Here is a 24,746-nt window from a genome sequence, read left to right as displayed (position 1 = left end):
AGGAGAATCCAGTGCAGACATATGGGTCTCTGGGAAGCTTTGGCTGGCTAAGCTCAGCCAGTAGGTGGGATGCCAGGATGCAGTGCAAGGCAGGGCAGGCAGGTGGAATGGGGCGGGGCCTCCCTGGACCTCAGAACAGTTTCCCTCCAGATCCAGTATCTATTTATTCTGCAAACTCTTAGCTCCTGCCTGGGACTGTGCTTACATACTTTCTTCCATGTCTGCAGAAGGAAAAAACTGACTTGGCAGTGTGGCTGCTTGGAGGAGGAGGCACGGACAGACAAGGAGAAGGGAACGGGAGGACGTTCCAGGAGCAGCCTGTACAAGGCACCCCTAAACCCAGCCTGTCATTAAGTCCTGTGGATCCACCTATAAATTGTAGGCCTGGATGACCCCCTTTTATTCTTCTGACCATAACCAACATGCCTGAAGGCTCAGTTCATGCCAGCTCCCTGTAACCCACCTGTGCAGTGAATTCTCTCATTTAACTCTCACACATCCTATGAGATAGGTACAGATTTGCAAACCCTTGGGGACCCACATGCTTTGGAAGTCAAAAATATCCTTTTCATTTTAGAAAGGGTAACTCGAGTTCTGTTTCTGGTAATGGTAGGGTAGCTGACATCAGAGCAGCCCTGCTGTTATTAAATAACTGTCAATTCTGGGAAGAATCAAAAGCAACTGTTTGAAGATACAGGAGAGCAAATAAAAGAAGACAGAAGCTGGAAGGGACATGGTCTGTATGAATTTCCTGTTACTGATGTCACAAATGACCACAAACTCAATGGCTTAAACCAACATGCCTTTATCATCTAACAGCCCTGGAGGTCAGCAGTCTGAAACCAGTCTCACCGGGTTAAAACCAGGGAGTCCATGGGGCCGCACTCCCTCTGGAAGCTCTAGGGGAGGGTCTCTTCTTTGCTTTTCCAGCTTCCAGAGGCTGCTTGCCTTCCTTGGCTCATAACCCTGTCCTGACATCACTCCAGCCTTTTTCTTCCATCATCACATCTCCTCCTACTAACCCTGATCTCCTGCCTCCTTCTTACAAGGATGCTTGCGGTTACCTTGGGCCCACCCAGATAATCTAAAATCATCTATCCATCTCAAGAGCCTTAATTTAATCATATCTACAAAGTCCCTTTCGTCATAGAAGGTCATATTCACAGGTTACAGGGGTTAGGACATGGATAGGTTTTAAGGGGGCTTTGTTTTTAGCCTACCACAAGCATATATGTTTATAGTTGTGGTATCTCTTGATGGACTGACGCTTTTATGATGGTAGAAAGTCCTTGTGTGTCTCTAGTAACAGTTTTTTAATTTAAAGTTTATTTAGTCTGATATTATTATAGCCATTTCAGCTCTCTTTTGGTTGTTGTTTACATGGAATATCATTTTATATCTGCCTGTAATCCCAGCACTTTGGGAGGCCAAGGCGGTTGGAACACGAGGTCAAGAGGTAGAGACCATCCTGGACAACATGGTGAAACCCCGTCTCTACTAAAAATACAAAAATTAGTTGGGTGTGGTGGTACATGCCTGTAGTCCTAGCTACTTGGGAGGCTGAGGCAGGAGAGTCACCTGAACCCAGGAGGTGGAGGTTGCAGTGAGCTGAGATTGCACCACTGCACTCCATCTTGGCAACAGAGCAAGACTCCAGCTCAAAACATAAATAAATAAATACATAGAAATAAAAATTTATCGAGACAGGCTGGAGTGCAGTGGTGTAATCACAGCTCACTGCAGTCTTGATCTCCTGGGCTCAAGGGATCCTCTGGCCTCAGTCTCCCAAGCAGCTGGGGCTACAGGTGTGCACCACTGCATCTGGTGAATTTTTTATTTTTTGTAATGACAAGGTCTCACTGTGTTGCCCAGGCTGGTCTCAAACTCCTGAGCTCAAGAGATCCTCCTGTGTTGGCTTCCCAAAGTGCTGGGATTACAGGCATAAACCATTGTGACCAGCCTCATTTTATATGTTTCTACATTTAACTTATTTGTGCCTTCGAATATAAAATGTGTCTCTTGTAGGCAGCATATTGTTGCATCATGAAAAAAATGCCTATTCTGGTAATCTATGCTTTCATATGGAGTGTTTCTATATTACAAGTGGGTGAACATCTTGGTAGGGAGCATTAGGAAGTCTACAAGAAAAGATTTTAAAAAAATTATCTAAGCTGCTTAACTCAAAAAGCTAGAAAAAGAAGAACAAATTTGACTTTCATGATTTAGAAGGAAAGACATCATAAATACATATAAACAGAAATTATTTACATTGAAAACAGATGAACACTATAGGAAAAAATCAATAAAAGTTCATTCTATGAAAAAATTACTAAAATTGATAAGGCCTTAATGAGAATTATCAGGAGAAAATGCAAAGTACCCATAGTAAAAATAAAAAAGAGATATGTGAGTTTGATAGACAATAAAAGATTAATAAGGGGATATTGTATGCAAGTTTATGCTAACAAATTCAAACTCAGGTAAAATAAAGTGGACAAATTCCTTGAAAAACAAAACTGACACAAGAAGAAAAAGAGAATCTGAATAGCCCTATATTTGTTAAAGAAATTGAAATTGTGTTTTAGAACCTGTTCACAAAAACTCAGTTGGCTTCACTGGTGAAATAATACTGGTTTTATCTAAACTCTTACACAGAGTTGAGCCCAAGAGGAAATAACTGATGCCCAAACCTGAAGAGAACATTACTAGAAAATAGATGAGACAGCAACCTCTCTCTTGAACACAAATGCAAATACCCGTATCAAAACATTCATAAATCAGCCAGGCGCAGTGGCTCATGCCTGTAATCCCAGCACTTTGGGAGGCTGAGGTGGGCGGATCATGAGGTCAGGAGATCAAGACCACGGTGAAACCCTGTCTCTACTAAAAATACAAAAAATTAGCCAGGCGTGGTGGTGGGTGCCTGTAGTCCCAGTTACTCAGGAGGCTGAGGCAGGAGAATGCTGTAAATCCAGGAGACGGAGTTTGCAGTGAGCCAAGATCGTGCCACTGCACTCCAGCCTGGACAACAGAGCGAGACTCCGTCTCAAAAAAACATGTGTGTGTGTATGTGTGTGTGTGTGTGTGTGTATATATATATATATATTCATAAATCAAATCCACCAATATATAAGAAGGATAATACTTCATGGCCAAATGGGGATTGTCAGGCCTCTGAGCCCAAGCTAAGCCATCATATCCCCTGTGACCTGCATGTATACATCCTGATGGCCTGAAGCAACTGAAGATCCACAAAAGAAGTGAAAATAGCCAGTTCCTGCCTTAACTGATGGCATTCCACCATGGTGATTTGTTCCTGCCCCACCCCAACTAATCAATTGACCTTGTGATGTTCTTCCCCTGGACAATGAGTCTCAAGATCTTCCCACCCTGCACCTTGTGACCCCTGCCCCTGCCTGCAAGAGAACAACCCCCTTTAACTGTAATCTTCCACTACCTACCCAAATCCTATAAAACTGCCCCACTCCTATCTCCCTTTGCTGATTCCTTTTTCGGACTCAGTCCGCCTGCACCCAGGTGATTAAAAAGCTTTATTGCTCACACAAAGCCCGTTTGGTGGTCTCTTCACATGGACACATGTGATGGGGACTATCCAAGGAATACAAAGTTAACATTTGAAAATAAATCAATGTAATTCCTCCCATTAACAAAGACAAACTGTATGGTCGCCTTGAAAAATGAAGGAACAAAAAGTTGATGCAATTCAATACCTATGTGTGATTAAAAGAAGTCAGAAAATTGGGACTAGATAGGAATCATATCACTACGATGAGGGGCACAAACAAAAAGCCTGCAGCTAACATGTTTAATGGCGAAACACTGAGCACTTTCCTGAAAGGCTGGGAATGAGGCGAGGATGTCCACTTTTACTGTTTCTATTAACATTGTATGGGAGGTCTTAATGAGTGATATAAAGCAAAGAACAAAAAGTGCAAAGACCAGAAATGAATTAGTAAAATTATTTCTAATTATTATTATTTATAATAATTATTAATCATGTGTTAATATTAATTATTAAAAATTTCCTAACTCATATTTATAAGTATTAATCATGTGTCATTTTAAATTATTATTTATACTAATTATTCATTATTCATGATTTATAATAATTATTTCATGTCATGCAAATGATTTGATTGTATACATAAAAAATCCTAAGCAGTTTTCAAAAAGGCTATTAGAATAAGTTAATTTAGCAAGTTCACAGGATAGCTGTTAGATAAACATAAAAAAATCAAAGTCAATATACAAAAATAATACAAACCATCAATATATAAAAATATACAAACTATCAATGAACAATTGGAAAAAGCAAATAAAAGACTATTTTTACATAGCATTGAGAAGCCTTAAATAACTAGCAATACATTTTACTAGAAATGTATAACACACCTATAATGAAAATCAGAAGAGACAGAAATGAAGAAGACCACAATAAACAGAAAAAAACAATGTTCATAAATTGGTAAACTCAGTGTTGCAAAGATGTCCATTCTCCATAAATTGATCCAGAGTAACTGAATAGAGTAAATGCGATCCCAGTCAAAACCAGTAGACATTTGGATAAACTGTCAAGCTGATTCTGAAATTTATATGGAAATGTAAATCTTGAAGAAGAAATATAAAAGTGTAAGAGTAACACCACTTGATATCGTAACTTAATGTAAAGCCGCAGTAGTGAAGACAGTGTGGTGTTGATAGAAGGACAGTGAAATAGAGCAGTCAACAGAATAGAGTTCAGAAGTCAACCCACCCTATACAATCAGTTGATTCACAATACAGATACCAATGCAATCCAATTGGAAAGGGGTTTTACCAGAACAACTGGATATGCGTGGGAAAGAAACAGACAAAATGAACTTTGATCATCATTTCTCACCATCTATATTTAATTTGAGATGAACACAGGAAATGCAGACCTGGGAGTTTACCCATCGGCCCCTGGGAGTCCTTTTTACATGTGTAATACGCCCCTGTTCCCATCCCAGGGCCAACTGCCGACAGCCCCCTCCCAGGATCCACGACTCCCTCCCAGGATCCACAGCCCCGTCTCAGGATCCACAGCCCCCTCTCAGGATCCACGATCCCCTCCCAGGATCCACAGCCCCGTCTCAGGATCCACGATCCCATCTCAGGATCCACGATCCCCTCCCAGGATCCACGACTCCCACCAGGATCCACAGCCCCCTCTCAGGATCCTGGTCCTTCTGTTCTTCTTGGCAGGTGCCTGTGTTTTATTTTCCTACCCTTCCCCTCTGTGAAGGCTCCCGACTTCTTCCTTTCCTGATCTGACCTTGTTCCACTGCAAATTCTAGGCTACCTCTTCCCCCCAGCCCTCAGATCCTCCCCTGCAGCCTTCCCGCCATTGTTCTCTTTGGAGGCTGCACCAGCTCTTCCCTCTTCCCTGCATAGCGGCAGCAACTTCCTGTGTGTCCCCTGCTCAGCCTGGACCCCCACTCCTGCTGCCTGGTCCCCTCTAAGTTGTCAGTTTTATGTCTTTCATGTACGTCTGATATCATCCCTCTCCTGCTTAAATCCATTTGCAATCCCCCGCAGAGCAACCGAGGGAAAGCCACGCCCCTCATCACAACCCTTTAAAGCCACGCCCCTCGTCACAGCCCTTTAAGCCACGCCCCTCGCCACAGCCCTTTAAGCCACGCCCCTCGTCACAGCCCTTTAAAGCCACGCCCCAGGTCCCAGCCCTTTAAGCCACACCCCTCGTCACAGACCTTTAAAGCCACACCCCTCGTCATAGCCCTTTAAGGCCATGCCCCTCGTCCCAGCCCTTTAAGCCACGCCCCTCGTCCCAGCCCTTTAAGCCACACCCCTCGTCATAGCCCTTTAAAGCCACACCCCTCGTCATAGCCCTTTAAGGCCATGCCCCTTGTCACTGCCCTGTCTCAGCTCCGCTCTGTGTCTTTGTCCGCCTCAGCTTCCTCACCGCCCTCTGGCATCGGGGTTCCTTCTTCATGGCGCCCGGGTTGCGCCTCTGTACCTTACCCTGCCTTGGCTCCGTTTCGCTGGGAGGGTCCTGCCTTCCCTTCAAGGTTCTTCTTAGACTGACCTGACTGTGCTGGAGACGGTCACCCCTTCCTCCGCACCCACACTGCCCTTGGAAGGCGCAGACACCACACTTCCGGGAAGCCTCCCCTGCCTTCTGAGTGGGGACATGTGACCCTCCAGCTCCTCTAACATTAGGGCCACTGGATGATTTGACGTCCAACTGGGCCCTCGCCAGTAAAGGGGGCACTAAGGCCACGGGCACAACCATGAACTGGAAGTACTGAGGGTGAGCTGGGACAAATGGCAGCTCCTTAAGGCTTCTGTACACCTCGTGCACCCTCAGCACGCTGTCTTTGCATTATGTTTGTGTCTGTCTCTTCTCCAGACGTCAAGCTCTCTGGGGACAGGGGTCATAGCATCGTGGGTCCACATCTCAAGCCCTAGGCCGGGTGCCCAGCACGGAGCTGACTTAGTGATGTTTGTGAACCCAAATCGGAGAGAGAGGGCCTGGAGTACTGGACTCTGCTGTGAGAAAACCTGGGCCCCTCCTCTGATGATCCGTTCAGCTGTCAGGTCAGGGCTCAGGACAAGAGTGGCCAGGAAGCTTCCAGAATCCAGGACCAGCCTGGTCGGATTCCACTTAACTGTACTCTATCTTAACCACATCATTTATTCATTTGGCCATATCTCTTTCAATGGTCCATCCATCCATCCATCCATCCATCCATCCATCCATCCATCCACCCACCCACTTATCCATCCATCCATCCACCCACTTATCCATCCATCCACTTATCCATCCATCTGCTTGTCCCTCCATTTGACAAGAACTCATCAAGCCACTTTACCTGCCAGTCCCAGGGAGACAGCAGCAAGTCAGCCGCAGGCTCTGTGCCCTCATGGAGCTCCCCTTCTAGGGAGACACAGACATTAAAGAGGCAAACTCAGGAGCGAATAAGCAGGGGTGGGAAGCACATGACACAATGGACTGTGCTGGTCAGGGGTGGGGGCTTCTGGACACAGTGGTCACTGTGGGCACTGACGGGGCAGTGCACACTAGAGGAGCTGAGAATTCGGCATCTGCTGCCAGGAAGCCCCGGGCATCACAGAACAGGACAGTCACAAGGACAGGTCCCTGAAGGCTGGGCAAGATGGTGCCAGGGGCAGGGACACCAGAAGGCAGCAAGGTGGGTGTGCCAAGGTCAGGGCAGGCGGGACCACACCTGGAGTTCTGCAGAGGCGGGCCAGGGGATGCATCTGGTCTTGAAGGTTTGGGCGGGCCACCCTCTGTGGAGGCCTGGATCCCTGCCATGCGGGCAAGGAGACCTTGCCCTGACGTCTCTCACAGACCTGGGCTCAGAGCAGTCAGGTGACACGCTGGAGGTCACCCAGCCTGAGAAGAGCGGGCAGGACTGGAGTGAAGCTCTGCCCGGGCTGTAGTCCAGCTTTTGCGGCTGCCTGGACCCAGACCAGCCCAAGGCAGCCTTATCCTTCCATGTGGCTGTAGCTTCTCCAGGTCCAGAACGTGACCTGGTTGTCTCTGGGCTTTAGCAGTGGGTGCCGGGGCAGAGGCCCCTTGCTCTCCATCTGTCTAGACTGGGCTGTTTGTCATGTGCTCCAGACACCATCAGCAGCCAGACACCTTCCTGTCCTGCTGTACACAGATGGATGGCCCCACGGGGGGGGCCCTGCAGCTATTTCCTGGGCTGGGAGGATGGAACGGATCTTGTAGGTGTCACCTCTGAAACTGTCCCCACCCTTATCCCATTTCCAGGTCTTTCAGGAAGGAGGCCACATGGCTCCTGGGGTCTTATGTGAAGTGTCACAAGAATGAACAACCCCTCCCACCCTGCCCCTCAAAGCCTAAGCCTCCCCTGGCCAGCAGGGCTCAGGTTTTCCCATCCTCCTGAGCTCCCCAGATGGCCTTTAGACTAACAATGCCCACACTCTCCTCCTCCTGAGCCCCCTAGATGGCCTTTAGACCAACAAACAGCACCCACACTCCCTGCTGAGCTGCCTGTCCTGAGGGCACGGTCTAGGGAGAACTGGCAGCGGGCAGGGGGGCGGGGGACTTGGTGTGGCCAGAACACGTTTATCCCGGGGAAGGAAGAAAACCCAGCAAAGGCGCATGCCTCTGGGTTGGGGGACTACATGTAAGCTTTTTTTCTTTCCAGTTTTTAAGGTTCTTCAAGGTTTCCATAAATGAGCAGCATATTACTTTTCCAGTGGAAAAAGAACAACTTTATTCAAAGGCAGCTGCAGAATGTCCCACCCGGCGCCAATAGCACCCATTGAGTGCCTTCCTTTGGGCAAAAAGAAAATTTCTGCTGGTCTTTATTAAAACAAAATACACGACTGGAGTGCTTTTCATAAAAAATGTCCCCTCTGAGTGGAAAAATATTTCGGCGATTTATCTTTTTAGTATTTTCTACAGAGCTTGAATGTTTTAACAATGACCAGAAAGTATCTTATTTCATGGTCAGAAAACACATCAAATGGTTTGTGCTTTGGAAATTTGGCTTCACCTCCTCTCTCTCTGTCTTTTCCTTCCTTTCTCTCTCTTTCTCTCTCTCTTTCTCTCTCTCTCTCTCTCTCTCCAAAGCAAACCCTGGGTGCAAAAGCTCCAGACGTCCCAGAGCTGAGGAGGGAGGGTGAAAACAGAGGTGGGAGACTTGAGCAACTCCGCAGAGAGCAGATGGCCCTGGGGACTCAGGAGAGGCCTGGTGGGGACCAGTGTGGGAGGGGATGGGAGCGGACCGAGGGGATGGGAGCGGACGGAGGGGATGGAGGCTCCTGTGTCCGCCGGCCCACGAGGCTGGGTCTGTTCTGTACAGAAACAGCACCACCTGGTGGCTTCTGCTGGTGACATCAGTCATCTGCCCGTCCTGGGGCCTCAGAGAGGGGGACAGAGCCCTGGGTGTGGTCCCCGTGGGGCGGGCAGGACAATGATGGCTGAGCGGGGCGGGGAGTAAGGAGTAGTTCCACCCCAACTCTGTAGTGGGAGAATCAGAGTCTCAGCCAGCAGGTGGCATGGACAGCGCCCACCTAGCCCAGGTGTCCAGAAGCCTGAGTTCCAATCCAGCCACTGTGGGCTGGGGGCTGGCTCTGTTTTACTTCGCAGTTTTCTCCCCTGTGACTGAGGTGCAGCAGGGTGGAGAGGGGCCGGGTGAGGGGATCTGGGCTGGGCCTGGGGGCGTGGTGCCCGTTCTCACCCCTATTCAGGAGGCTTCTCCTTTCTCCCACCTTGCCCGACCTCTCTCCAGCTCCATTTTCCTGCCTCCCTCATCCTCAGCAGGCCTGGCCAGGGGGTGGTCAGGACCAAGTCTCTCCACCTGTGTCCAGCCCTTGGGTGCTCAGGGTAAGAGCTAGGTGGTGGGTGGGGCTCCTCCCGGTCCTGGAAGCGTCTGGGTGCGGGGTGGGCACTTCCTGGCAGGCCCTGTGGGTGGGGCAAGCCCACTTATAGGAGGCCCATGGGCAGGGACTGTCCCCTGGCACCCAGCTCGGCACCCTCCCCCAGGGCCCTCCGCAGCACCACCTGCAGTGGCTCCCGCTTCCCGGGCTGCCGGCCCGACGCCAGGTAGATGAGGGGCTTGGAGCTGCTGTTGATGCAGGCCAGCAGCGTGGCCAGCGGTAAAAACATGGGCAGCAGGAAGTTCAGCAGGGGCTGCAGGCTCCAGTAGAGGACCAAGGGCAGGCCACAGAAGAAGAGCAGGAACAGCGCGCCCAGGACGATGCCGTAGAGCCTGGGCCGCGGGCGCGTGGAGCAGCAGGTCACCCAGACAAAGAGGACCACGCCAGCCGTGCAGGCCACGCAGGCCAGCACCAGGAGCCAGATGACGCTGGCCACGTGGTAGCGCAGGCAGACCAGGAGGTGCGTGCTGTTGCGCAGCAGGCCGCAGGCGTTGGCGGGCAGCAGCACGGCCGGCAGGGTCAGGGCCCACACCAGGGTGCAGAGGATGGCCGAGGCGTGTCTGGGCCGGCAGCCCTGGTAGCAGGTGGGGAAGAGGTTGGAGAGGCAGCGCTCCACGCTGAAGGCCGCCAGCAGCCAGAGCCCCACCGCGAACCACAGGAAGGTGAGCACGAAGTAGAGTGTGTCCTGGGCACCCAGGGCAGCCTGAGCCACGGAGAAGCCCATGTGGCAGGAGAGGAACAGGAAGTCGGCGGCGGCCAGGTGCAGCAGGTAGACAGAGAAGGGGCCCTTCTTGATGTGGAAGCCGAGGTTCCAGAGCACCAGCCCGTTACCTACCAGTCCCCCAAGGCCCACGATCAGCGTGAGGTAGAAGACCACGTTGTCAAAGGTTCTCCAGGGGCTGAGCAGCCCGAACATCCTGGCCGGCTCAGAGGGCGCTGGTGAGGGACCTGCAAGAGGGAGACAGACATGGTCCTCGGGCGTCTTTTGTGCCCCCGCTGGGGGCACAGGGAGTGGCATCCGTGGCCCTGCAGATGCCCTCTGGCTGCAGCCCCTGGACCTCCCTTCCCAGCGGCGGGACCTCAGCCGGGGCTCAGCCCTCTGCACCTCAGGTCAAGTGTGCCTAACGCCTCCCCATGCCTGCGGGCAGGCCCTGGGCTCCTGGCACGGTGCACTAACGTGCTCAAAAGATGTCCGCATCCCTCATGGATGTGGTGAGGGCGACGCTGCACCCTCCACCATGTGCCAGGGAAGGCTCTGCAGACAGAGGGGACGTGCATGGGGAACCCACGTGTGGGGCCTTCCTCTTCCCCCAGAGGTGGGAGCTTCTCCACGGTGGACCCCCATGGGGCTCCTACCTGGTGAGCCTAGACCAGCCTGCTGGCGAAGTCCCCTCCCCGGAGCGTCTCTGGAGGTGTCCAGGGAGGTGCCCAAAGGCAGAGGCTTCAGGTGGCCTGAGGAGGAGGGAGGAGGGAGGAGGGAAGATGTGGTGTGAGGAGTTGGAGGGAGCCCCCAGCCTTCCCTGTGCACTCCTGGCCTAAGCAGAGGCTGAATTCCGGGGCTCATGCCGCTGGCGGTGCACTTGGTGCACTCAGGAGGCTGCTCTGAAGCCTCAAACCAAGGGAGGGGCTTTGGTGATGGTGGCAGGGCCAGAGGGCCTCTCCAGGAGCCGCTAACACAAGGGGAGGGGCAGATACAAGCGGCCATTTGCAAGGAGTGAGGCCGAGGAAGTTCTCAGATGTTCTCAGAGCGCGAGAGATTGGCCATACGAAGCTGCACTGAAAGGCAGAGAGTCTCAGAGCAGCCCTTCCCTTTCCAGCCATCCCTCCAACCCCAGGATCCACACGGGTCCTGTTCTTAGTCCTGGGAGATGCATCAGGACCCAGGCTCAGCAGTGAGGGCATCAGGGGTGAGAGACACGGGAGAGAAGAGAGATAGAGAGAGACAGAGAGACAGGGGGAGACAGAGAAATGTAGACAGACATTGAGAGACAGAGACAGAGAGACAGAGACAGGGAGAGAGATAGGGAGAGAGATACAAAGAGACAGAGATAGAGACAGACAGAGAAACAGAGATGAGACAGACAGGGTGAGAGAGAGAGAGACAGACAGACAAACAGAGTGCGATCAAGCTGCCAACACACACCTCCCTGTCTGTTACACCTTTGCCTGGGCTGTGTCCCCAGCCCAGACAGCCCTCAATACCTCTTCCCTAACCCAGATCCTGCTCAATACCTCTTGCCTGACCCAGGTCCTGCCCTACTTCAAGGTTTTACTCCTTCTCAGGGACCTGCAACCTCCTGCAGCTTCCTCCGGCCCCTGTGAGTCCCCTGTCTCATGCCCGAGCATCCCCCAGCACCTTCTTTGTGCTTGTCCTTGCCCCTAGTCGGAGGGTGGGGAGTGCGGCTCGGGCCTCGGCTCCTGTGCCTTGCTGTGGCCAGGCACACGGTGATGGTGGACTGTCCTCCGAGCCCAGTCAGGGGGAGTGGGAGACCTCGGCCGGACCCTGGCTTGTGGTGGTGACTATGGTGACTGGGGGTGGGGTGGTGGGGTGAGCACACACCTCCCCTCTCTGAGCCTCAATTTCCCCGAGGTGGTAACCAGACTCTCCTGGCTGTGCTCTGGCTCCGGCTCAGAGTCTGAGGGCTGGGGGTGAAGCCGGTGCTCGGGCCCCCGTGCTGGGGTGAGGGTGGGCTCTGTGTCTGGAAAGAGAGTTACAGAGAGGAGTGGCATGGTGGCAGGAGGGGGCATCTTCATTTTTATCAGAATAGGTTCACCTGCCTGGCCCGCTCCAGCAACGCCCTTGAGCTCTAGTGTCCACACGTTTCAACTCAGCCAGCATTCCCACCACCATCCTGCCCTACCTTCCCTTCCCAAAGGAAATCCAAACTTCCCAGCCAGCCCCATCCCCCGGGGAGCCAGGCTGAGAGCAGGGGCCACTACGGAGGGCAGAGGAGGGTGCCAGTGCCTCACCTGGGGGGTGCGGTGGGGGCAGACAGAGCCTTCTCACCTGTGACGAGGCTGCCCTCAGCTCTCTCGGGCCCTTCTTTGCTCAGACCAGCGCTCATTGCCTGGAGGCTCCTCCCGGTCCCTAAATCCTTTCATGTCCTCTGGGACCCATCTGGCTGGACAGAGGACATCCGGCCAGTTCCCTAGAAGTGGCAGGGTGTGGCACTGTTCACAGGAATTGCAGGAATGAGCTAAAACAAAGAGTTGTTAGTGTGGGCCGGCCTTTCCTTCCTCCTCAGCATCTCTGGCATGGGGAACTGAAGGCACCAGGCCAGTGTCTTCCACCTGCTCCCACCTCACCTGGTGCGTGGAGGGGAGGGAGCAGGTGGATGGAGACCCTCTGTGCCCAGTGAGACTGGACCACTTTCTAGCTGCCCCACTGATGTTGGGCTGCTCCTGCCAGTCTTTGGTTGGCTGTGGGCACAGGGGGCCTAGAACAGTGGGCAGGGCCCTGGCTGTGTGGCCTTGAGAGAATAACCTAACTTCTCTGTGCCTTGGTTTCCCCTTCTCACTGGACTGACCATTTATGGACAGCGGGAAGCCTGGGTGCCCAAGCTTGGGACTGGCTCTCCTAATGGGTCAGCCGACCAGTGCATCTGTGGGTGGTCTGCAGAGGCGGCCCCAACCCCTTCCTAAGAAGACCCCCTCACTGTCCATCTGTCTGCCTCGGAGGCTGGGCTCCCAGCCGTTGACGGATTGTTTTCTGCATTCTGCACTGCAGAACACTGGACAGTGAGATGTTCTTTTTCCTTCCGTGGACTGCGCTCCACAGCTCCTGAGTGGGGTGCAGCGTGTGTTAGCACAAGCTAGAAATTCGGTCGTAAAGATGCTGTTTCTCTTCACATTTCTTAAATGGACTGGGCTTCGAAAATCACTTCTGTAACACCAGTCAGCAGCCTGTGGAGCTCTAGGAGGGTACCTGCTGGCTGCCCAGCCCCCAGCATTGTTGCACATGGCTTTGAAACGCACAGCACAGCTCATGTGGCCCAGGGGCACCTGCTGCCACCCCACCTGCCGGCTCTGCCCCAGATGCCGGCCCTCGCTGGTCTCCGGGACCTCTCCCGGCGCGGCTCCACCTCCTCCCTGAGGTCACTGTCCAGGCCTGTTTCAACTAGCCCCTCCAAGCCCTCCTTACCTGCCTCCTGTTTGGGTGAAACTTTGAGCATCTCTATTAACTTAGTTGGTAGCTCCGGTCCCCTGCAGTCGCCGGGGGCCCAGAGGGACACGCAGAGGGAGACCACCTGCCTGGGTCCCTCCTGGCCGCCTCGCCATTGGAGGTGGGATGGGGAGCTCAGCGTCAGCCACAGTGCGCAAGGTGAAGAGTTTTGATCCCTCGCAGATCCTCAAGCCAGGCAAGGCACCCAGCTTCTATCCCAGGTAGCAGTCTCCTATCCCAGGTCTCCGACGGCAATCGCAACCCTGTGCCCATGGAGGCTGTCTAAGAGCCACTGGGAGTGGGATGGGCTAATTTCTCAGGCCGCTTTCTATTGGGCACTTCAGACTGTGCTGGGCAAGGGCAGTTGTTTGAGGCAGCTTGGGGTGAAGCTCTTAGGGAGGACGTCCTGTGCAGCTCAGCCAGCCCCGGCCAGGCCCAGGCAGCCACCAACCATGGTTTCTCCATCACCCCTAACCCCTCCCACAGCCCCTTCTCGTGTTTGCCCACCGTCTAGGCCATGCTTCCACTTTCTCACCTGGGAGGCGTCTGGTGCAGGTGGAATGCATGGAGGGAGCCTCCGCTGGGGGAGCAGCTGCTCCCGGTGTTGCAAGGAGGACAGAGCCAATGCCTGCCCCTTCCGTGTTGTGGCCGACGGTGGCCTAAGAAGATGTGTCCACGCCCCAGTTGCTGGAAGCTGTGCACGAGCTCTTCCTGGGGGAAAGGGCCTTGGCAGATACACGGATTTTGAGATGAGCTCGTCCTGGAGCATCTGTGTGGGCCCTAAATCCAATGACAAGTGTCCTTATACAGGAAAGGAGAGGAGGGACACTGGAGAGCAGGGGGAGGCCACGTGAGGTTGGAGGCCAGCAGGGGTTACACAGCCACAGGCCAAGGAGGGCCAGAGCCACCAGGAGCTGGAAGAGATGAGGAAGCACTTTCCCCTGGAGCCCTTGGGGAGCGCGGCCCTGCCACCGCCTTGACCTCAGACTTCTGTCCTCCGTAACCAAGAGAATAAAGTCCTGCTGTGTGAAGCCACCTGGTTGTGGTTGTTTGTTCTGGCTGATACAAGAAATGACTGCAAGGCAGGTGGCACGCTGGTACCGTTTGGGTGAGTGCTCCGAGTGAGCGCCGGCCACTCCACCGAGCCTCCCACGTGCCCCCACAGCACCGTCTGAGATGGCGACCTTGTCATCCTTGCCTGCAGATGGGGAAACCAAGGTGCCGGAAACTTAAATTGCTTGTCCAGGTGGTGCAGACGCCCAAGTGTGGTTTGTCTGAACACGGCCATCCTGAGCTTGTCTGATGGTTTGCCCCGCGGGCCGGGGCTGCATGGCGACTCTGCACAGCTCACCCTACAGCAGCTCTGTGGCCCTGGGCAGTGTCCCAGTCTGAAAGTGTGCGCAATGGTTTAATCAGCTCGGGTGCGTGTGGGGACTCAGTGGTGATCTATGTGGGGGCTGCCTGGGGGTCACTGAGGAGGCAGGAACAGCGCAGGATTCAGCCGGTTCGCCAGGAACCCGTCTCTGTTCACGTGGTTTCCATGCCACCGTCCTATCTGACCTTCAGGACAACATCGGCCTGACTCAGCCCAAGGGAGAACACAAGGTTTTCCAGGTCCCCCAGGGCAGGTGGAGAGTGGGAACCGGGTGTCCAGCAGCGTCCTGCTCACCCTCACCCCCGCCTGTCTGCAGAGGAGCTGGACAGTGGGAGTGTTTTAATATGGGCATCATTATTATTATTATTCAGATAGGCGAGGCCGCCAGATCAGGAGACGCTGCGGTTGAAGAGATGGTTGCTAACTCATAGCTCCCAGGAGGAGGGGGAGGTGACCCCACAGGGGCCACATGGGGCAGTACCGGGCTGGTCAGGAGGCAGAGGGAGAGGGGAGGGGAAATGTGGACCAGAGCTTCCTCATGGTTTCTGTAGGAAGGAGTGGGCGAGGCAGCCAATGTAAGTGGGTTTAGGGTTGGCAGCTGGAACAGTTTCAGAGCTCTGGGTCCTAGAGCCAGTCCCTGGTGGTCTGGAACCTGGCCCTGGGGTGGGTGATGAGGGCAGGGATAGTGGCTGGGAGTGTGGGAGCCGGATAGAGGAGGGGCTGGGCATGGGTCTGCATTTGAAAGGTGAGCTCATGAAGGCGTTGTCACTCTCTAGCAATTGACTGACCCTGGGAAGGGCCGTCCCTTGGGGTCTTCAAGGCCTCAGATGCCAAAGATTCAGACACAGTAAAGAAGACCTGGGTGGAACAGGGTGTACCAGGAGCTGTGGAGGCTGGTGGACCGGACTTGAGGCCGCCCTCCTTCTGCCTCCCTCCCTCCTTCTTCCCAGGTCGGAGTCTTGTGTGGCCCGGAGCTAGGGGCTCCCATGGGGCTGCTGCTCCCTCCTTCCACCAGGGGACAGACAGTTCCGGGCTGAGAGCACCCAGCTTAGAAACCAGAGCCCCTCGGTGGCGGCCAGCACTGGGCTCTGCTGTGTCCAGCGGTGGCTCCGCCAGGCCCTCTCAGTCTCTCGAAGCCTCAGTTTCCTGTGGGCTACTTGGGAAGTTCATGTGACATCATACATGTTACATGTGTGACCCAGCGCCCAAGGCAGAGTAATGACTCGGAATGCGCTGGCTCTGCTGCCAGTGAGATCCAACAGCTGAAAAGAAAATTACCTCTTCATTAGAATAAGCAGGTCTGACGTGCTTCAGTGGCCACACATGGGGGTGGTGAGAAAGCAGGAGGCTGAAGGGACAGGAAACCCCATGGCCTTAGGAGCTGCCAGGAGCACCCTCTCTGCAGCTGGGCATTGTGCAGGCACCATCAAGGCGGGCGGATGGGGTGTGTTTCAGAGGAAAAGGGTCAGGGCTGTGGAAGAATTGAGCAATTTCACGAGAACAACAAAACTAAAGCCGTGGTCACGTTTTAGGTGTGATGTTTGGTTTTATTTTTCCAGCGTGTGAGCTAATGAGCCAGCTGAGTGAGCCTGCCTCGCCCCGTGAAGACGCCACGCAGCACAGGCTGATTTACAGACTCGCACCTGGGCGCTGGGGAGGGGACGGGGATGCTTGGCCGGGGGCCTGGCTCTGCTCCTGTCCTCACACACACAGGCCTCACCCACAGCCTCCCTGGGCCCTGAAGACAGAGCGGGTTACACAGGCTCCCTGGAAATTTGGCTGCCCCCAGCAGTAGCTGCCTCTTCTTGGGAACTCTGTGCTGGCTGCAGAAGCCCTGCAGGGACCCAGGGGTGCGGGTGGACGGGGTGGACTGGGCCCTGGCCGAGGAGCTTTGCCTGCAACCCAGGTGGAGGTGACCTTTGAGCAGCGTGGTGCCAGGGTCCTGCAGGTGGGGTCTAGGGGTCCCTGGTGGGGCCTTGTGGCTCTGGGAGCAGAAGAGGATGTGCAGCGGGGGAGGTCAGAGGCGGCGCAGGCCAGGCAGGGGCAGGTGGGAACCTTCACGGAAGCTCAGCCTCCAGTTTGGAGACCGGCCCACATGGTCCTAATGTCCTGAGGTCTCAGGGACCACAGAACTGGAGGCTAAGCTGGCAGATCTGGGGCCACGGGGACACCCCACCAGCATCCTGGGCCATCAGGCCATATACCTGCTGCCATACCAGCTACTAGAGTGGGGACGGGCTGGGCCCAGTTTCCATGGAGACCTCAGATGAGGCCACATTTCCCGGACTCCTCAGGAAGGGACTAATAAGGAGGAATCTAGAGTCGCCCCAATCCCCTGGGCGCCGGGGGCAGGCTCTCCGGGAAGAAGTGAGCATCCTAACGGTCCCCGACCTCTCCGGACCCTTATGCAGCAAAGGGGTCTGGGTGGGGATGGGGCTAGGGTTGGGGGAGCCAGTGTGGGGCTGAGCCAGCCCTGGTCCAGTGAGGCGGAGGGTGTGGGGTGGGAGGGTGGTGCTGGGAGTGACCTTCTGGCTCTGCCGCTTTCTTGTGGTCCTGAGTGGCCACATCGCCCCTCTGAGCCTTGGTGGTCTCATCTGTAGAGTGGGAGCACCTTCGTACATTATTACAAGGATTCCCCGGGATTGTGTCCACGGTGAGGTCATGTTTGTGAGATGAATCTGTGCTTTTCCTCCTGGTTCTTTCTTGTTTTGGGGGAAGTTTATGTCCTGGGGCTGAAAGCGGAATTTGCAGACACGCCACTTCCCTTTCTGTTCTCGTTTCCAGCTAAGGAACTGAAGTTGCTAATCATGTCCTGGAAGTGGGAAGAGAGGGCCCTGCCCAGACCCTGGGCCAGAGATCATTTGGGAGGTGGGGAGAGACGGCCCTGCCCAGACCCTGGGCCAGAGATCATTTGGGAGGAAGTAAGTCCCCAAGTGGGGGCTGGAGGTGCTCTAGGAGAGGTGGTCCAGCCCCTGGGGCTCCCAGTCTCAAGGGATACCTGGACCCAGGCTTGCTGGGCATGTGCGGGAGCCTGGGGTGAACGCACTGTGTGGGCTGGGAGGGGCCCGGTGCAGCCCCCATGGTGGAGCTGGATTCCAGGGTGCTGACCAGGGATTTGCGACTCACACCCAGACTCAGGGGAGACAGGCTCAGTCATGGTCCAGAGGGAATGTCCCTCCATCACCAGGCATGGAGGCCGGAGGCAGAAATCAAAGAAAACACGCTCAGATGCCTTAGTCTGTGGCTGAGAATTGTGCTGTGGGCTTGGATGGCGGCGCTGGCAGCAGTAGAATCGACAATCATTTCTCTTGGGCTCACAAGAGGCTGGACAGGTCTCAAAGACTCAAAGAACTGGGTTCTCATATTTTACAGATGAGCAAGCAGAGGCATAGGGATGTTCAGAGATGGCCTTGGTGGCACAGTGGGGTGGCTAGTAGGGCTCAGCTCAGGTTGTGGACTCCAAAGCCCCTGCTCTGGCACCCCCTGGCACATGCTCCTAGATGGCAGCCAGGCCCAGCACTCAGGGGAAGCTCAAAACCCGTTGAGGGGTGAAGCCTGGGTTCCTTCCTTAGAGGGATCCTCTGGAGCGGGACTGCTCAGGACAGAGGCAGGTGAGCAGCCTTGTATAGGGCCAGTGGGAAGCTTTCCGGTTGCTGAAGGCCTGGGTCCTGTGGGGAGACAGGGCTGCAGGCTGCTGGGTAGGGCTGTAAGGAGCCTCTCCACCCACCCAGGGAGCATCCTCTAATATCCAGGGTCACCCATGGGGCCGGCTTTTCTGAAGCTCCGAGTGAGGGTTGCATCATCCAGTGGCATGGCCTTGAGCAACGGCCTGATGACCAAGGACAGCCCCACAGCCTTCTAGAAGCCTCAGCCCCTGCTTTTCCTCACAGCACATGTGCTGGGGTTGGGGGTACAGCTTTTGATCAATGCACACCCTTATGCTGATAGAATGAGTGGCTTTGCGGTATCACCGCATTTTCCTGCTGAAAACTCATGACAACGTAACGGACCCGGGTCAAAAAGGCTGCTGGCTGCTTTGGACACAGTTCGTCGGGGGAGGGGGTCAAGTTTTGGGCAGTCTTCAATTTTAGGGTCAATTTAGCTTCCACAGAGGGAACATGGCGAGCTGAGGGAATGGCTGTGTTCTCTGTGGGTGCCCCTGCAGCACTGGGGAAGCTGGAGTGGGAGGGAGGAGGGCTGTGGGAGGGCCTGGACCTGCCCCTCACCTGGCGTCTGGCCTCGCTTCCTTCCTTTCCGGGGTCTCCTCACCGCGGCTGAGCACGGAATGGGTAGCAGCAGCAGCTCTCGAGTGCCAGTGCAAGAACCATTGGGGAGGTTTCCCAAAAATGCACATTCCTGGGCCTTCTCCCCAGAGACCCAGCCCACCTGCCTGGGCATGTGGAGACCTCGCCTTTCCAGCTGCTCCCAGGGGAGCCTTGTGCTCCGGACCGACGGTCACAGATTTGGCAGCACATGACCGGGCCACCCATCAAGGCCTCCTCCAGGTCCAGCTGGCCCCAGCCTCTGACCCCACCGCCTTCCCCAAGTCACCCTCCTGCCTCATGGGGGCTGCAGCTGGGGACGGGGCCCCCAGGTCTCAGGCTGCTATGTCCACCAGGCCCCGGCGGGAGGTCTCCCTGACGGCCCCCAGCTCAGCCTCATCTCCCAGCGCTCGCTGGAGGACCAGCCGGAGGGGCAGCCTGCGGCCCTGGGCACCGCCCAGGCAGAAGTAGACGACGGGCTTGGCTGCGCAGTACACGGCGGCCGTGAGGAAGCTGAAGTGGTAGAAGTAGTGGGGGATGTGCCAGAGCAGGTTCCGGGACAGCCAGTAGATGCCGAAGGGCAGGCCGCAGAAGAGGAAGAGGAGGACGGCCAGGAGGATGAGCGTGGGGAAGCCCCGGGGCGGGGGCCGCTGGGGGCCTCGCTCCACTTGCAGCAGCAGCATCAGGCTGGCCCCACACATGGTGCAGCACAGCACAGCCAGCAGCACCGCTGCTACCAGCCACAGTGTCCGGCACAGGTGGCGGCTGGGCTCCCCGAAGAACTGGGTGCAGGCACCGCTGAGCAGCAGGTGCAGCAGCAGGCAACAGGCCCAGGTGAGGGCACACACGCAGGTGGTCAGGTGGCGTGGGCGGCGGCACGAGTACCAGGCTGGGAAGAGGGCGGCCAGGCACTGCTCCACGCTGACGGCCACCAGGAGACTCAGGCCCACGATGTAGCAGAAGAAGCGCAGCGTTGCCAGGCTGGTCTGCACGAAGCCCGGGAAGTCCAGCCGGCCCTGCAGCAAGTCGGGGATGATGGCCACCATGTGGCAGCCAAGGAAGATGAGGTCCGCGCAGGCCACATCCAGGAGGTAGATGGCGAAGGGGTTTCTGTAGACATTGGAGCTGAGCAGCCAGAGGACCGCCCCGTTCCCCAGCAGCCCACCGAGGCCGAGCCCCTCAGTGAGGGACAGGATGACGAGGTTGAAGGCCACATCCTCCTGGGTGCCGTCGGCATCCCCTGCATGCTGTCCAGCTTCTCTGGACTCCATCGTAGGCTGGGGGACAGGGGGTGCTGCTGCTGCTCGCTCTTTCTCCTGATGCCCCTGTAAGCACAACAGTTGAGTGTGGAGCTCAGGAATCCATGCCCCCTCCACCCCCCGACATCAGGGGAGATGAGATAGCTAAGGGTTGGGTGGGTGACCAGGGGAATGGTGAGACCCTCCAGGAGGAGACTCCTCTCCCATTTCCACCCTCAGTCACCCGACCTAAGCCTCTCTTCCCTAAGACACTCAAGAGGAAGGTCTCCCCCTTCCTCCCCTCCCCATGGTTACCTGGCCTCAAAGGCCTTCTGTGGGGCTGGTCCCTGCAGGCCAGGTGGGGGCAGGGACCAGGAGATGTGGGAAGAGGGTCTGAGACCCATGGGGCTCCCTGTTGCTTGTGGTGCCTTGATCCTCAGAACAGTCCTTTTTTTTTTTTTGAGATGGAGTCTGGTTCTGTTACCCAGGCTGGAGTGCAATGGCATGATCTCAGCTCACTGCAACCTCCGCCTCCCAGGTTCAAGTGATTCTCCTGTCTCAGCCTCCTGGGTAGCTGGAATTACAGGTGCCTGCCACCACGCCCAGCTAATTTATTATATTTTTAGTAGAGACGGGGTTTCACCATATTGGCCAGGCTGGTCTCGAACTCCTGACTTTGTGATCTGCCTGCCTCGGCCTCCCAAAGAACAGCCTTATTTTAGTCAAAGGCAGAGCAGGAGGCACTGCTCATGCCTAATGAGTGGTGTGACCACAGAGGGACAGCTTACAGTGGCTGGGGGGCTTTTCGTCGTCATCTTAAAGCAGCCCCCAACTCTTTCAGGCCTTTCCTTGACATCCACGAGGAGAAGGAGGGGAGGAGGCATGGGAGGACGATGGAAGAGAAGAGGAGGGAGGAGGAGAGGGAGGAGAAGGAGGGGAAGAGGTCCAGGAGGATGATGGAAGAGAACAGGAGGGAGGAGGAGGAGAGGGAGGAGAAGGTGGGGGAGGAGGCAGGGGAGGATGATGGAAGAGAACAGGAGGGAGGCACAGCATTCCCCATCCCTGGGTGGTCCAGGAGCGGCTCTGTGTCCTGCCGGGACAGTCAATACTGAGAAGCCATGAGGCTGTCCCGAATCAATGCCCAGGTGTGGCAGGGAGGAGAGGGCCTATCCCCGGCTGCCCCCATGACTCCCCTTGAGAGTCTGCACCTGCATGGAACACTCTAGATCATGGAGGAAGCAGGGCAGACAGGAGACAGAGCCACCGGGTCGGGGGAGCCATCACCCAAGTGAGCGTCCTCTTCTGGAGTCAGCCCAGGGCTGGCTGCGGACCAGGTGGCGCGGCCCCTCAGAGGGCGGAGGCTGCAGCCTGGAGAGCTCCCTGTTGACAGCATCCACTGTTGCCCACGCCCCGCCCCTGCCACCGTCTGGACAGCAGAAGAGCCCAGAAATTGCCGAGTGCCTGGGCCGGCCCCAGAACCCACCTTGATCCAGCCACCTGCGCCACTCACCGTTTGGGGCAGAGGCGCGACCGAGCCCTGCCTGCTCTGACCCTGGGCCTTGGATCTGTCCTGGCTGCAGCCGCAGGCTCCAGTCCCCAGAGCCTCTGGGCGGCTCCTGTTCAGTGTCCACCAGCTCCTCCGAGTCACATGGCGTCCGGCTGGAACAGGGCTGGTCAGGAAGGCATCTCTCTGAGGACCCCTTCTCTTTTGCTCAGCTCTTGCCCAGGTGTGGACAGCAAGAGAAACCCCGACCCTCCCTGCAGCCTTCCAGGCAGGCCTGGCAGGCGGAGGAAACCACGAGATCTCTGGGTGGAGCCCAGCCAAGCTGTGACTTCACCGGCATGCCTGGCTCAGAGACACCAAGCCCTGCAGGGTCCTTTAGGGACGACTTCTCTCCATCTGTGTCTCGGAGGGGCCGGCCGAATGCCGGGCTACCAGGGGACTTGTCCTTGCAGCAAAAATGTGTGTGTTTCTCCGCAGAGCACAGGCTGCCGGCCCCAGCTCTCCAGGCAGCACCGGACCGCGGGGAGGAGCGGGGATGTGCGTGAGGCCGTCCCTCCTGCCTCGTTCACAGGCACACATTAGATGGCTGGTGTCAAGAAGCTGCCGTGCGGTCCCCGCCAGAGGAGAATCAAACACATACAGCAGTGTCAGGCTGGGTGAGACCTTATGAATTCAATGATTTCTGCTTGTCTCAGAAGGGAAAAAGAGTCTCGTTTCAGACCGTGTCTTTCCTTCCAGTGCCCTGCCTTAGCGGAGATCACAATGGACGTGCCAAGAAAAAGAATGCAAGGTCATTTTTTGACCTCTGTTCCTCCCAGAGTCCAGGTCCTAGCAACTCTTTTCTTTGTCTTTAGGAAAATCTCCAAGGTACAGAAGAGCGCAGGAACAGCAGGGATTTGCTCCAAAGCATTTCCCACTCTGTGCTCTGCCTCCTCAAGAGGAGCCACGTGAGAACAAGTTTCCCACGCGTGGCCTATGACCTTTCACGACATCAGCAGGCATCCCCCAGGGCACCAGCATCCTTCATCCCCAAAACGCAGGGGCCATGCGAAGCTCGTTTGGCGTCTGTGCAACGCTGGTGTCTGACGTCCGTGCCAGGCAGGTGTCTGACAGGCAGTGGTGCCACTTGCTGAGGTGTGTCTCAACTTCAAATCCTCCTTTCCTAAACCAGGATCCGAGCTGCCAGGTGCCCGGGGCTCTGCAAATCATGCCTGGGCTCTGCCACCGCTCTGGGAGGCCCTGCCAGTGGGTGGTCACTCAAGGATGGCCCAGAAGTGTGGGGGAAGTGCTTCCAATCGCCCCACACGTTCCAAATATCTTATCCTTCTCACTGCCACACTCCTTCCAGTTGTCCTACAGTTCCAATAGCGCCGCTCCTTCCAGTGTCCATCCCACCCTTTCGTAAGTTCCATGCCTTATAATTGTCTTACATCTTAAAGTTGTCCCACCCTTCCAAATGCCCAAACTTTCCAATTGCCCCAGCCTTTAATTGTCCCACCCTTCCAATTTTCCCACACTTTTAATTGTGCCACCCCTTCCAATGTCTCACCCTTCCAAATGTCCAACTATCCCAATCGTCACAACCTTCCATTTGTCCCACTCCTTCCAGTTGCCTCACCCTTCCAATAGTCCCATTCTGCCAGCTGTCCCACTCTTCCATTTGTCACATTCCTTCCAATTGCCTCACACTTCCAATGGTCCCACTCCTTCCAACTGTTCCACTCTTTCCAATTGTCCCACCCTTCCAATTTTCCCACTCCTTCTAATAGTCCCACACTTCCAATTGCCCCACTCTTCCATCTGTCCCACTCCTTCCAAATGCCACAACCTTCCTATTGTCCCTCTCCTTCTAATTGTCCCGCTCCTTCCAGTTGTCCCAGCATTCCAATTGTCACACTCTTTTTGATTATCCCATCCTTCCAATTGTCCCACCCTTTTTATTGTCCTGTTCCTTCCAATTGCCCCATCCTTCCAACTGTTCCACTCTTTCCAATTGTCCCACCTTCCTATTCTCCCACTGCGCCCAAATGCCCCACTCTTTCAGTTGTTGTTTTTCCTTCCAATTGTTTCATTCTTCCAATTGTCTCACTCCTCCAATTGTCTCAACCTTCCAATAGTCTCACTCTTCCAATTGTCCCACTTTTTCCAATTGTCCCACCCTTCCCATTGTCCTACCCTTCCAATTGTGCCAGTCCTTCAAATTGTGCTACTCCTTCCAAGTGCTCCACCCTTTTAATTGTCCCACCCTTCCAATTGTCCCACCCTTTTAATTGTCTCACCTTTCCAATTGTCTCACTCTTTCAATTGTCCCAGCTTCCAAACTGTCTTACTCTTCCACTTGGCTCACCTTTTTAATGGTCTCACCCTTCCAATTTCCCCACCCTTCTAATTGTTCCACTCATTCCAGTTGTTCCACCTTCTAATTGCCTCCCTTTCAGTTGTCCCACCCTTTCAATTGTCTCTCTCCTTCCGATTGCCCCACTCTTCCAATTGCCCCATGCTTCCAGTTGTCCCACCTTTCAAACGTCCACCCTTCCAATTGCCCCACCCTTTTAATTGTCCGTCTCTTTCAATTGTCCCGCCCTTCCAATTTTCCCACCCTTCCAATTGTTTCATTCTTCCAATAGTCCCACCCTCCAATTATCCCACCTTCCAATTGTATTAGCCTTCCAATTGTCCCACCCTTCCCATTTTCCCACTCTTTCCAATTGACCCTCCCTTTTAATGGTCTCAGCCTTCCAACTGTCCCACTCTTTCCAATTGTCCCAGC

At 55.1% G+C, this 24,746-nt stretch overlaps 3 protein-coding genes across 3 annotated transcripts; 1 reads left to right on the top strand and 2 right to left on the bottom strand.

Moving 5' to 3' along the window:
- Positions 1-9,291: 9,291 nt before the first annotated feature.
- On the bottom strand, positions 9,292-11,418 carry MRGPRG (MAS related GPR family member G). The gene has a single exon (XM_021926917.2). It carries the CDS (start codon positions 10,451-10,453, stop codon positions 9,482-9,484), a length of 972 nt encoding a protein of 323 aa, XP_021782609.1. The 5' UTR covers positions 10,454-11,418; the 3' UTR covers positions 9,292-9,481.
- An 811-nt stretch (positions 11,419-12,229) lies between these two features.
- On the top strand, positions 12,230-14,108 carry LOC101009816 (putative uncharacterized protein MRGPRG-AS1). The gene has a single exon (XM_003909405.4). It carries the CDS (start codon positions 13,294-13,296, stop codon positions 13,768-13,770), a length of 477 nt encoding a protein of 158 aa, XP_003909454.1. The 5' UTR covers positions 12,230-13,293; the 3' UTR covers positions 13,771-14,108.
- A 2,396-nt stretch (positions 14,109-16,504) lies between these two features.
- Positions 16,505-20,554, bottom strand: MRGPRE (MAS related GPR family member E). Its single transcript, XM_021925423.2, has one exon. The coding sequence runs from the start codon at positions 20,503-20,505 to the stop codon at positions 19,570-19,572; it is 936 nt and encodes a 311-aa protein (XP_021781115.1). The 5' UTR covers positions 20,506-20,554; the 3' UTR covers positions 16,505-19,569.
- Between the last annotated feature and the right edge of the window lie 4,192 nt (positions 20,555-24,746).

The sequence above is a fragment of the Papio anubis genome, chromosome 12, assembly GCF_008728515.1.
Source record: "Papio anubis isolate 15944 chromosome 12, Panubis1.0, whole genome shotgun sequence".
NCBI lineage: Eukaryota > Metazoa > Chordata > Mammalia > Primates > Cercopithecidae > Papio > Papio anubis.
The sequence above is the reverse complement of the archived record's forward strand: the minus strand, read 5'-3'. Positions and strand labels throughout refer to the sequence as shown.

Coding starts and splice junctions, on each gene's coding strand:
- MRGPRG (XM_021926917.2), bottom strand. CDS start 10,453: ATGCCACTCCCTGTGCCCCCAGCGGGGGCACAAAAGACGCCCGAGGAC.
- MRGPRE (XM_021925423.2), bottom strand. CDS start 20,505: ATGGAGTCCAGAGAAGCTGGACAGCATGCAGGGGATGCCGACGGCACC.
- LOC101009816 (XM_003909405.4), top strand. CDS start 13,294: ATGGACTGGGCTTCGAAAATCACTTCTGTAACACCAGTCAGCAGCCTG.